This window comes from Pinus tabuliformis, chromosome J (genome assembly GCF_031772625.1).
Source record: "Pinus tabuliformis cultivar Carrire ecotype Pingquan chromosome J, CPIR1, whole genome shotgun sequence".
NCBI classification, from domain to species: domain Eukaryota; kingdom Viridiplantae; phylum Streptophyta; class Pinopsida; order Pinales; family Pinaceae; genus Pinus; species Pinus tabuliformis.
Window position 1 is genome coordinate 640,164,067 of NC_142295.1, and position 14,129 is coordinate 640,178,195.

Consider the following 14,129-nt stretch of genomic DNA (forward strand, 5'->3'; position numbering starts at 1 on the left):
GCTACTGTGCGAGCGTCTGAGGCTTCCCAAACACACCCTTGACCACTCTATGCGTGTGTCTGGGGCCGAGAATTCTTAGTTACGAGTCAACGACCGAGAAACAAAAACCCTAGATCCGTGCGAGCTTTAACCCTATAGTTTTAGACCCTTGTGCAAACTTCCTCCGTTAGACCTGTGCGAACCAAGACAATAGAAGAGAAGAGAAGATGGCTTGATGAATGTGTCCAAATGAGCTTGAGGTCTCTTCTATTTATAGGCTTCCATGAGGGTCCACTTGATGTTGAGGCCGACTTGTCCAATTGTACATATGCATAGGGCCGACCTGATCCAATATACATGAGTGGATTCATAAATTCAAAAACCAACTTCTGCTTAGCCAAACGAGGCGACCTTTAGGTCGATTTTGGTCCTCTTGAAAAGAGGAATTCAATGTAATTATTATCTCCATCATGTGAGCTATCCAAAGTGGAATTTGATCCCTTCAAGAGACAATTTTCCTTGTAGTCTTCTTCTGTCAGGCTTAGAGAGCTTCCTATCTTTTGATCGACAATTCCTTTAGTGTCCTTCCAACTGCCTTCATTGTTCACCTTAGCTCTGAAACCATCTTAGAAAATGTAGAGCGACAACTATTATATCTTATTTTCCTTAACCTTGATAGTGCTTGTGATCTTTAGTTATTTTTTTTATCTTCTTTATTTAGATCTTTCATCAAACAATATCAGGAACAATAACAATAACAAAAAGAGGACACAGATATAGGCTCTCAGCCAGGGCAAAACCCCTCCATGGGGAAAACCCATAAGCTCTTCTCTTCTTAGAATCTGCTTCAGATGAGATACAAAGACCCAATCCCTAGACCAAGTCCTCCCAGTACCACGTCGACCCTTTCTCAAGTCCTTCCTTTATTTTCCATCAAACTTCTACACCTTGCAACTTCGACCTGCCAACTATAACAATGCTACTCGACCTGCAACTTTGTTCTTGTAGCTTCTTGGAAACCCTAATGTAGGCTCCTCCCCATACCTACTTAGAGCAAGACAACTCTCACAATGTCAATGTGGTCAAGATAAGGTTTTTCCCTCTTCCAGTGTTATGAATATAATTCATAAGAAATAAATACATAAACATAAATGTAAATAATAAATAATCAAATGATGATTATCTTAAATAATCATTAGTTAAGTGAAAAGGCATATGTCTAAAAGACCTGCCCAATCATAAAAGGACTCTTGAGTCTTGCCTAGGTATATAAGCAGGGCCTCATTGTAACATTTCTCATCCTTGTACAATTTATATATATAATAAATTATTATTACAAATACCATGTGTATTTTTACATTAAATTCAACAAGCTACAAGTTTTGTTGCTTCAGTGGTATCAGAGCCATGCGAGTCTTTGAACGTTATCCGCCGCACAATATAACCATGTGAGTCCTTGAACTTTATTTGCGGCACAATATGCCATTACTTTTATGTTCTGAATTCATTGAGCAGTTTAGTAAAATTCAAGAAAAGCTTCAGCAATTGGAAAAATCATGTGCAAAAGTTACTACACGTCTGAAGGAAATCGATAATAAGGAAGATGATAGCGATAGTGAAGAAACGAAACAAGTTGAAGCAAGAAAAGAAGATTTTGATCAGAATGATGATAATGAAAATGAAGATGTAATAGATAATTATGAATATGAGAATGATATAGATCAAGATGATGACCAAAATGAAGGTGATGTGGATGATGATTATGTAGATCAAGATGATGATTCAGATGAAGATAATGTGGAAGAAGACTATCTTGAGAAACAAGAAGATGAACAATATCATAACAATGAGGAAGATGCTGAAGTAGACATTGATGATGATGGAGAGAAAATATTTGAAGGGGATGCAGAGAGGATGACGATAAAGGTAAGCGGGAAGATATGCCTAGTCAATGGAAGGCAGATCAACTACCGAGAATTCAGAGATAAATATATGAAGGCCAACGAACCAATCCTCGTCACCGACCTGATGGATGATAGGAGGGCTTGCCGCGATTGGGTTTCACCTGATGGCCAGCCCAATCTCTCATTCTTCTCCCTACATTTCGCCAAATCCCGAGTTCAAGTTGTAGATTGTGACAAAAAAGAATTCATAGACCATAAGAGACTGGGGATGACTGTTGCTGAATACATCGAATACTGGCACAATCTCAATTGCAGATTTTATGACACGAACTATGATGGGAACATAAATTACTCATCATTGCTTTATTTGAAGGATTGGCATTTTGTAAAGGAATATCCTGATTACAATGCTTACACTACTCCAACATTTTTTCTTAGATGATTGGCTCAACTTATACCTTGATTCTTACCGCATCCATGGCATTCAAGGTGTTGATGAAGGTTGCGAATGTGACGTGTCGTGCTCAGATTATTGCTTTGTATATATGGGCCCAAAAGGTACTTGGACTCCATTACATGCAAATGTCTTCAGGTCATATAGCTGGTCTGCAAATGTTTGTGGCAAAAAAGTCTGGCATTTTCTTTCACCCTCCCAGTCACATCTTTTGTATGACAGATACATGAAGCAAACTATCTATGATATTTATGGAGATGTCTCAGCAACACAATTCCCTGGATTTTTCGAGACATATTGGTTGGAGTGTATCCAAGAAAGGAATGAAATTATCTTCGTACTGAGTGGTTGGTTTCATCAAGTAAAAAATGTGGAGGGCACTATTTCAATGCTTGCAATATTTCATGGGTGTGGAACCTCCTTGTAAAGGACTACAACGAAACACAAGAATATATTGAAGACGTAAGAAGCATAGCTGATGACTTTGAAAGCCTCTGTCAATGCAATTTGGCAGCTAATACAGGGATGAACTTTGATGACTTTTTTGTCTTTATCAGTGGAATGACTCTTGCAAATTTTACCCAGCGCATTGGTATCATGCATTCATGGGAAATAAGATACAACAAAAATGACATGGAAGCTTCACAAATAGAGAAATTTCAATAGATTCTCTTTAATTTGGTATCCATTCGTAATGTTGCACAAAATATGGCATCCAGTCATTACTTTGATGGCTATAGTAAAGAGTATTCAGGCTCTTTGTTGAAATGGGAAGGTCAAAGGATATTAGAAATCATGACCTTGATGATGCCCTTGAGAAAAAATGTCATGTATCACAGATTACAAATCGAAAAGTCCCCAATTTCAACATTGTTGATGAAGTAGATATTAAAACATCTGTCTCTGTACTTGAAGGATCAGAGAAGCTAATATGTGATAGAAATTCTAGCAAGGTACAGATGAGATTCTTTAATAATATCTCATCTTCCATGCCAGAACATGAAAGAATAGAGGCAGTGTGTGACAACTTGTTAGTTGATCGCTGCTCAACCTTCTGATCTGTCCTTCTCTTCGCTCCATCTCTTGTCCGCTATACACAGTTGTTGTACACCTCATCGCTCCATCTCCTGTCCGCTCCGTATGTTCCTGCTCATGTGTCGGTCAAATCCATCGTGCATCAGCCCTGATTCATCGTGTCCGCTTGTCAGTTCCCGTCCCTATCTGTTCCCATCCACCCATTCACCACTGTCCCTGTCTGCCTGAATTGCTGACTCAGCATAACAGTGTGGGCACCGAACCGGGATTCATCACTACCGATACGAAGTTGCTGTCAAACAGATGTGACTCACCAGTAGAGCCGTCGTCCAACTTGTTGACCAAACTATTATGGAAATAAAAAATAAACTCTATCGGTTGATACGACACACCTTTTGAAAAATACAAGGCACGAATTAAAACATTGGTACAAATATACATTACGTTATAAACATATAACTTAATTAAATTGTATTAATTAACTTATATAAATTGATTAATTTAATTAATTTATATAATTAAAATTATTTAAAATAAATAAATAAATTATATATTAATCATATTATTATTATTATTATTTAATTTAAAAAATTTCCCAATTCCAAGGGAATATTACTGACGAGCCTTACATGCCGAGATGATTGACGAATTATACATATCAAGATGACAAACACAAAGTGAAGAAATTTCTAGCAATTAAGCTTTGAGGACAAAGCTTTTCGAAGAAAGGGGCAATGTTATGAATATAATTCATAACAAATAAATAAATAAAAATAAATGTAAATAATAAATAATCAAATGATGATTATCTTAAATAGTCATTAGTTAAGTGAAAAGGCATGTCTAAAAGACATACCCAATCATGAAAGGACTCCTGCCTAGGTATATAAGCAGGGCCTTATTGTAACATTTCTCATCCTTGTACATTTTATATATATAATAAATTATATTACAAATACCTTTTGTGTATTTTTACATTAAAGTCAACAAGCTACAAGTTTTGTTGCTTCATCCAGCTACCAGATTCTGCACTTTGTCCTACTTCAATTCGGACCTACAACTTTGGCCTATTTCTACAACCTAGAAACCCTAGAATTTTGCACGTGTGAGAGAGATAGAGCCTCAAAACAAGAAATTCCGTCCTCCCAGCTTCTTCTAGACCTTTGTTCTCCTTTTTCTACCCTTCCCAACTATAGATCGAACTCTCTCTTGTAGATCGAACTTGTGAGTGAGTGTGTCTCAAATGAAGTTGAACTGCTCCTTTATATAACCTTCTTAAGGGGTTGAATTTCGTCCTTTAGGCTGACTTGATAATCCCAGGGCCGACTTGTACTCTTGAAGATTTTAGTACTTTCAAGACTAAAAATAATTCTTTTTACAATTACAAATTGCTTGGAAGGGTCTTATAAACATGATGTTGACTCCATTAACTCATGAAAATAAATCCTAAGAACCAACAAACTCTAGAAGCACGAAGAACATGCTTTTAAAGTTTTACCTAGAAGACCATCAATAATGATCATGAAACCCATGCTTTAATAATAATAATTTTACTTTCTTCGTTTTTTTGTTTGTTACATAGGATACATATTGAAATGAGTACAACAATTATGAAGACTGAAACTAGTTACATTTGTCAACATGAAATAAGGGCTCTTCTAACCAACCCTCTAAAATATACACTAGTTGCCATACAAGTTTGTCCAAACTAGACTTACAACTCCTAATATCCATCAATACAAAAGAAGCAAATACATACCTTTTAGGACAATCAACATGCTGCCTTAAATCACCACAGTTCTGAGCACACCTTTGAGGAATTCGGCCCTAGACCACAGTCCTCTGCGGCTAGGGTTTCCAGAGTTGAATACCCGACTTCTAAGCTCTGTGTTAACCTTCTTCTAGGCTCTGAATTTGCTATGCTGGTCCCTCAAGCAATGCGACCTAGTCTCAACAATTCACCTGACCTCACGACATACCAAAACATCCCTATTCAAGGTGCCTCAACCCTCCAATAAGTTACAGATCCCTACGGCCTAATCACAAAAGATTAGAACCATAAAACTTGCATGAGGATACTTGGCCTCATTTCATCTATATGCTTGGTTGTTCTACCCTCCACCACAGGTCTCACGACCCTCCAAACAAGGTATCATAGGGGCTCGACCCTACCTCCAAGACACAAAAAGTATGCAGCCTGTTCACAAGGATTTTGTCACGAAATATGCCTAGAAATACTTCTTGCAAACTCGTCTTGTAGCTTCCTTCACATCCTAGACTAGAATATAAGAAAAGACAACAAATTTAACCATCTCTCGAACTCAGCTAGGGCTCTCAAGCCTGCAGCTACTTCAAAAGACTTTCTACCTTTTATGTGATGCACTAGATGTGTTTTTGGATGAGCCACAAGGTCTCTTATTTATACAGGTCATTGGAGGAGCCAAGGGGTGCCCTAGGTGCAATATGACCCTTCAATTTGGTAGGCCGACTTGAGGAAAAGCCCCTTTTAATTTTCTCTTGATAATATTTAATACTTTTGTTAAATGCCTTGATGATTGTCTGCCAAAATAAATTTGTCACATCACGTAGTAATCAAAGTAGTACCAAAACAATACCAAAATAATAATTTCTTTTATCAATTTGAATTTTCTTTTGGGGCAAGATGGTTTCTCCTCAGGGTAATTGGGATTTTCCTTGGGGAATTCTTCTCGAAGCTGCGCAAATTTCGGTGGAATTGTACAACATTTTATTAATATTTCCAACAAAAAATATGTTTAAATATTTTCTGGGCATTTTATAGCTAAATATTCTGAAAGGAATATTACATTATGTGATTGTATTCGAGCTTTCTTAGTTGTATTCAATCTTTCTCAGGTGTCTTTGAGTTGGGTATTCATTAACTACTCTTAGATTATTTTCAAGGTTTCTTAGTTGAATTCATGCTTTGTAAGTAGAATTCATGGTGTCTTAGATGTAATCAAGTTAGGTATAGGTAAATCCACTCTCTTTTTGTTTTGTCCTAGGTTGAATCTATATTGAATTGGCTCTTTATAAATACACTCTCAAATCATATTTCATGATTCTCCATGTTGTCCTTCTCAACTTAAGTGGGGATGTTGAAATGATGGTGTAATCTTCACACACACCATGGGCAATCTCACTTTGTAATCATTATTATTGTGAATTAGTGTGTTTCTAGAGCTTAGCTTAAAGCTGACATAGTCAATGCTTATTTATTTTATTCCTGGGTGGTTAAGAATAGCCATGTCATAATGTGGGATCGAAACAGCTCTTAGGGAAGGCATCCTACCTCTTGAGTTGTGTATAACATTCAAGGCTCATTTTGAATAAGTGACTCTTTTTTTTGCTTATAACCAACATTTCTAACATTGCACTCTTTTTCATGGTATGATTTATTTTTAAGGGTTTTCTCTCAAGTATTGCACTCTAGTGTTATTGGGTGATATCTGTACAAGGGTGCATGCATTAGTTCTTTCTATTGTGCAGTAGTGTAGATTTTATTTTTTTCTTTTTAAAGTTAACTAACCCATGGGGCATGTGAATTGGTGATTTATCGCAAGGAGTGCCTTCACAATGCACCCATTGATCGTCAATCCAAAGTGCTGTGGCCGTGCACTACTATAGACTTATATTTTGCCCCAATGTTGGTTTATCTTTTCTTTGTGCAAATATAGGTTTGTTTGTTGGTTCCATTCATTACTTTTTATCTTATGGATCTCAACAAAGTCAAACTGAAGCCAACTTGGAGTGTAAGCAAGTTAACCTTAAAATATAATGTACTATGCAAGAATAGGTGCCACATGTCACTTACTTCGGCTATAAGTAACTTGTTCTTCAAGTATTTCTCCCCTCGGGTGCATTTCATGCCCTAAAACTAATCATCAAGAAAGGTGCCATTCTCTAGGTCAAAGTATCAACATGATAATAACACATGCCCAATCCCTAGGTAACTATTGCTTCTACAACATACAAAAACCCTAAATTTGACCTATTTTTCAAGTTTCTCAAAATGACTTGAATTTGACCCCCATGTTGTTCTTCATAAATGGTACGTATTATCACACAAATTCTCACTTATTGAGATAAAGTCCTAAAGCTTAAGGAAAGATTTGGAGAAACTGAGAGGGAGGCGATTATCACCTTACCAACTTTCTACTGTTTAACTTGGCTCTTCTCCATCTCAAATGGGACTTCCCTCAATAGGATTGCTAGAACTTGTGCAACAAAGTCCAAAGTGAAACAAAGAGATGGTTCTAGCAAAACATTCTTTACAAGTTAAAGAAGATAAAGTGGATGGATGGACCAAATACTAGTGTCTTTCCATTGAGAAATGTGGTCAAATCAAGGTTTAATGGAATGTTGTCTTATTAAGGAAAAGAGAAATAATGTGGCTTCAAAGTACAATCTATAGGTGAATATATTTCAAAGAATATGAATATTATACGTATTGGGAATGAATTACGAGTGCATACAACCTATTATGGTGAAACATGCATCAATGTAGAACTTCCCAATGATAAATACAATAGAAGAGGATCAATCTTTTACCCTATTCAATGTCTCCTAACCATGACACATGAAGATTTCATCCAACATAAAGATCTAGAAGTCTTTCATATCCATTATGTAGTTTGCTTATCCTCCAAATACAACCAACATATATTCAACTAAGTTCCAAGGGATTTCTCCACAAATCCAACCATGAGAAATAATGAAGAGAGCAAATCCTTACATAGGTTTAAGCTCATCTTCATCTACAATAAAATATGAATTGCTTTCCTAGATCCACTAATATCTCCGAGGAATACAATAAAATAATTTCTTCAACAACTTCATTACTAAAATTAGTAATGAGTTGTTGAGATCCACTTTCTAAACCGAGAAGGATCAATAAAACAATGCTAGGAAAATAATACGATAATGCTCTTATTTAACCAACTCCATGAGACAAGTCGACAATAATAAAAAATAAGGTAGTTGGTTATTGAACAACCTATAAAATAACAAGTGCAAATTTTCCAAGAGGAATGTCCCATCAATAGACTGAGGAGGAGTGCACCAAGTAAACTCCTCAAGTTGATTACCTCTGCCCCATCATGAATGTGTGTAAAGATGCCCCAATATATGTAACACTCAACACTAAAGCATAGAGATGTGTGCATAAAGCCCTCCACTAGTGGGATGCTTCCTTCATGAAGGATATGGAAACAAGTAACATTATCTCCAAGTAGTACATGTAGATCGACCATGTAACACCTCCCATCAAATGGTAATAGAAGGTGTGAAAGAAGTTTGTAAATGAGGAGCACTCCAACTCATGGATGAGTAATGTAATCAACAAGCTTAATGACCAAGTCAAAATACTCCAAAAGTGGACATGTGGCTGTCCAAGGTGCAAAATGTCCTCCATAATCATGAATATGTGGACAAGAAAGGCTCTAACGAACATGTCGTCCTCAAATTCAATATCTATGCCAATCATCATGCTAGCAAAAACATGTATGCAAGGTGTTCAAAATAGGCACAAGATCTACATGCCATAGTGGGACATCACCAACAAAACAAAGAAAATTCCAAGTCATGTTCTCCAAAAGCTAACACAATCATGGGGCTTGTGCCATAAAGTGCTTTGTAGCTGTTATAACAACTCCTTGTATATAGTAGACATCAAAATTATGTGCAAAGTACACCAACCATCCAAACAACTTTAAGAGAGGGAGGCCGACCTCATTATCTAACCACAAAATAATGTACCAAAGTGATAAATGCCTCATTGTCTATGCAAAGTAGGTAAGTGCTCCGTCAATAAACTTCTTAAAGGTGGACATCCACATGCTGGCAACCTCCTCTAATGACCAAGGTACATGCTCCAACTCCTAATGCAATGTCATAGGACCATTGTAATGCTACAATGCCCAAGGTATAGGCTACAACTCCCAAGGTAGAGGGCCCCTCATAATGATGAATCATGCTGAGTCGTTCTCCAAACAATAGGATTCTCCATCACAAGCTCAAACTATATGCATGCAATCCATGTAGCAAAAAGGTGAGCAATCCACGTGAAAACCCTAGTCTACGTCATCATAAACCACAAGTGACCTAATTCACTCATTTTGACTTAGTTGTAGTGTTATGATAAGTCAAAATGTGTTAATTAGGTCACTTGGAGTGGTTTATGATGAGGTAGCCTAGGGTTTTCATGTGTATTGCTCACCTTCTTGCTACATGGTTTTGATGCATAATATTTAAGCTTGTGATGGAGCATCCTAGTGTTTTGAGGATGACTTGGCATGATTCATCTCGATGAGGAGCCTTTTGCTATGGGTGTTGTAGCCTATACCTTGGGCATTGTAGCATTGCATTGGGTGTTGTGACATTGCATGGGGAGTTGTAGTATGTGGCCTGAGCATTAAAGGAGGTTGCTAGCATGTGAATTTCCACTGTTGAGGAGTTTGTTGATGGAGTGCTTGCCTACTCATATTGAGGCATTCATCACTATGTTACATTATTTTGTTGCTAGATAATGAGGCCACACTCTCTTGCTTGGAGTTGGTCTGCTTTGCACATGATTTTGGGTCTCCTTGATATAAGGGGGTTGTTATAATCACTATAAACTACTTTATGGTGTGCGCTTCACATGATCTTGTTGGCTTTTGGATAGATCGACTTGGAATTTTCTATGTTTTGTTGTGGCCACTCCCTTGTAGCATGGATCTTGAGCCTATTTTGATCACCTTGCGTACATATTCTCTAGCATGTCTTCCTCGTGCATATATCTGATGATTGGCATAGATTTTGAGGAGGATGAGCTGGTTAGAGCCTTTATTGTCCACATGTTAATGATTATGGAGGATGTTTTGCATCTTGGACAACCACTTGTGCATTTTGGGAGGGTTTTGGCCTAGTCATTGCACTTGTTCATTACATTACTCATGCATGAGTTGAAGTGCTCTACATTTTGATCCCTTTTTCACACCTTCTATTGCTATTTGATGGGACGTGTTACATGGTCAATTTACATGTGCCACTGGGAGATATTGTTACTAATTTTCATACCCTTTATTAACGAGGCATCCCACTCTTGGAGACCTTATTGCACACATCTCTATGTCTTTGTTTTGAGTGGTCCATCTTTTGAGGCCTCTTTGAATGCTTATTCATGATGGGGAGAAGGACATCCACTCGAGGAGGTTACTTTGCACCTATGTTGCAAGGGGACCTGTCCCCACCAAAATTCATGGCGTTTTGCTTTGTCGAGATGGTCCAAGTACTTCGGAACCTGTTGGAAACGTCCTCAATTGGCCGGGGACTCCATTGGGGACTTCCGGGTCATCCCTGAGCCGTCCCTCAAAAAATCGGGGAATTTTAGGGTACATCCCAAATGTCCCTCAATAAATCTGGGACTTTAGGACGTCCCTTGATATCTTGCTCCTTAAAGGTTAAAAAAATTAAACCTAAGTCTAAAGTCTAAATAGTAAAAATTAAAAATCAATTTTGAAATTTAAAAACCTGAACACTGGGCATGCTATCTAAACCTTAACCTACCTATCGCACGACTCATACGGAACTTATTGCACACTAAACCTACCGCATGATGGTGGCGAATTGAACAGAGCACATTGGAGAGTTGAACACAGCACATTCACAACAGCGAGAACAAAGAATTCGAGCTTGCCTCCATGGTTTTCTAGACTCTTAATTTGGGATTTAGAATTAAATCTTAATGACTTGTTCATGTTTACAGTTTTATTAAATTTTGATTTTAGGCTTTAGAGTTTAGCTGCTATTTAAATTTTGAAATGATTCATCATGCATCACAACATCATAGAATGATTATGTAGACAGTGTTAGATTGGCTGTAGCAGACTAATAGTACTTCTTAAGTTCTTGACAATGGGAAATGATAATAAGATTGGTTTTTGTGATGCGCAATGATGATTAGATAGTATTAGTATTAGACTATTAGTATTTTACTTTGTAATTTGAATTTAAAAATTAGTAATAGTTCTAATTTTTATATTTTAATTTATCATCCATGTTCATTGTTTATGCTGAATTACTAAATTTTATTTTAATTTTAATAAATATAAAAATTAGTTGCTGCACTTTCCATCCCCAACCTGCTGTCCCCTGAAAATTTGGGGGTGAGTTTTATCCGTCCCGGTAACTTGTCCACCCGTATCCCCCGTTCCCCTGTCCCGAAAGCCAGTGCAACATAGCTTTGCACACCCTTTCTTGGTCTATTTATGGGACATTCCACTGGGGGCCTCACACTTGCAATTTTTGGAGGTTGTTGCATAACCAATTGCCTTATTTTTATTATTGTTGACCTGTCTCACAGAGTTGGTTACATAAGAGTTTTATTGTATTGTTTTCCTACCATATTTTATTGGTTCTTCTTGGAGAAGAAAGTGCATCTCAACAACTCATAGCTACTTTAGTAATGAAGTTGTTGCAGAAATTATTTTATTGTATTCCTTGGATAGATTAGTGGATCTAGGAAAACAATTCATATTTTATTGTAGATGATGATAGCTAAAATCTATACAAGGGTTTTCTCTCTTCGTTATTTCTTTTGGTATGATTTACAGAGAAATCCCTTGGAGCTTAGTTTAATATCTGTTGGATGTATTTGGAAGATAAGCAAATGGCTTAATGGATGCAAAGGTCTTCTAAATTTTTTTATGCTATCACATGTGGATGCATTCTCTTCTTGTGTCATGGTTATGAAACATTGAATGAGGTAAGATCATTCCTCTTCTGTTGTGTTTATCATTGAGATGTTATATATTGTGCGTGCTTCACTGTATTAGGTTGTATGCACTTATTCATTCTTGATAGGTATACTTTTCATTGGTTCTGGAGTCTGTATGCCTTAGTAGTAAGTGGTCTCCCTTGTTGAATTTCTGAAGTTTGGGACAGCAAGGAAAGAGCTAATATAGCTTGTGCTTTGCGGCCATATTATTTCTCTTTTCCCTAAGAGTACAACCTTCCACTGAACCTTGATTTGACTCCATTGCCCAATGGAAGCACACTGGTCTTCAGATCACCTCACGCTAGTCTTTAGATCACCCATTCACCTTATCTTCTTTAATTTATAAAAAAACATATTGCTAGAACCATCTTTTCATTTGTTGCACAAGTTCTAGCAATCCCATTATAGCGAAGCCCTCCTTGAGCTAGAGAAGAGCTGGCCTAATGTGCAGAAGAGGGTTGGTGAGGTGATAGTGGCCTCTCTCTTAGTTTCTAGCCCCCCCTTTAGTTTCCCCAAATCCTTGCTTGAACTTAAGGACTTTATCTCAATAAGTTGAGGGCTTGTGTGATAACAATACCCAAAATATCAATGTTGCAGTTATCATTATCGGCATATTATCGACGAGGGGAAAAATCATAAAAATCGGGAAATACAAAAATATTCATTTTTTTTTTTCAATTTTTTAATATCTAAAGCATCTACAACTTAAAATAAATACATTGACACATGGATATGATAAAAGAACTAATATATAAGATGTGTAATATCATTTCTAGTGCTACATCACACATAACAGTGAATCATGTCTTGAATAGTAAGTCCTGACTCCTGAGTCCCAACTCAGCCTCAAAATATCAACAAAAATTATAATAATGTATCTCATATCATGAATCATAATGTCATATACAATGAAATGAACCAAGTAACTAAAGTCTAATACCACTGATTTCCTCTGCCCCTCTTGAGAAAATGCAATAGCTTTCCCTTTCCCTCTAGATGTAAACACTGGTGGAGTTGGCAGTGGACTCTGCTGTGCTCTAGAAGTTGAAGAACTCGGAGCTACAGGAGGTAGACCACGTTCTCTACTGGTGGCAGGGGTAGCCTGGGTAGATTGTGTCACCTCCTCCTCCTGTTCCTCCTTCTCATAAAAAAATTGGAGATTTTTATTTTTTTATTTTTTTTATATTTATATATATATATATATATTTTTTTTTTAAATCCAAAGATTTTTTCCGAAAAACTCGCGATTTTTACGAAAAACTCATGATTTTTTCAAGTTATCGCGATTTTTTGTGAAAAAAAAATTAACGTAAAAATCAGGCGATAATATCGCCAAACTCAAAAAATCGCGATTTGCTGATATTATTGCGATAATATCGCGATTTTCGCAACACTGCAAAATATGACTATATCCAGAAATTTAGAAACCCTAATTTTTCATGGTTTCAAATCTGCCCCCAAATTTGGCCCACATGCTGTATTCAATAGAAAGTCTCTAAAATTGTAGTAATATTTAAAGTTCGAAGAACCTAGTTTTGACCTACCACCAAAACTGAATCATATGCACATCGTCATAAAAAGGGTACCAAATATGTGATCAGATCTCAATAAAGATGAATCTTTTGAAAATAGAAATATCCAAGCTATCAAATCTTGAAAATCTGATCTTTACTCTTTTGGAGTCTTCATCTGCCCAAATGCATCAAGTAATGCATATACTATGCATGCTTCGGTTATCTGCTGAATTTTGAATGTGTTTGAACTGAAGTACTCTGCATGTTAGGGATATGTGATGAACTCTGAATATGTTTGAACTGAAGTACTGAATATGGTTCTCCTTGTTATGAATTGATTTCTGAAGAAAACCTCTCTGAAAACTTATGTATGACAACTCTGGAATTAAAATTATGTGATCATGTGCTAAGTCTGGCCAAAGTACTCCCAAATAGTTGAGGTCAAATCCACCGCTAATGTATCCTTG

At 36.8% G+C, this 14,129-nt stretch overlaps 1 protein-coding gene across 1 annotated transcript in view; it reads left to right on the forward strand.

Annotated features, from left to right (window-relative positions):
• The window catches only part of LOC149228556 (nucleolar complex-associated protein 3-like), a 203,911-nt gene that overhangs the window by 46,153 nt on the left and 143,629 nt on the right, over positions 1 to 14,129 (forward strand). Inside the window, exon 4 of the mRNA XM_089380802.1 lies at positions 1,495 to 1,905. Coding sequence (XP_089236928.1) covers positions 1,495 to 1,905 — 411 coding nt within the window. The remainder of the gene's footprint in view (positions 1 to 1,494; positions 1,906 to 14,129) is intronic.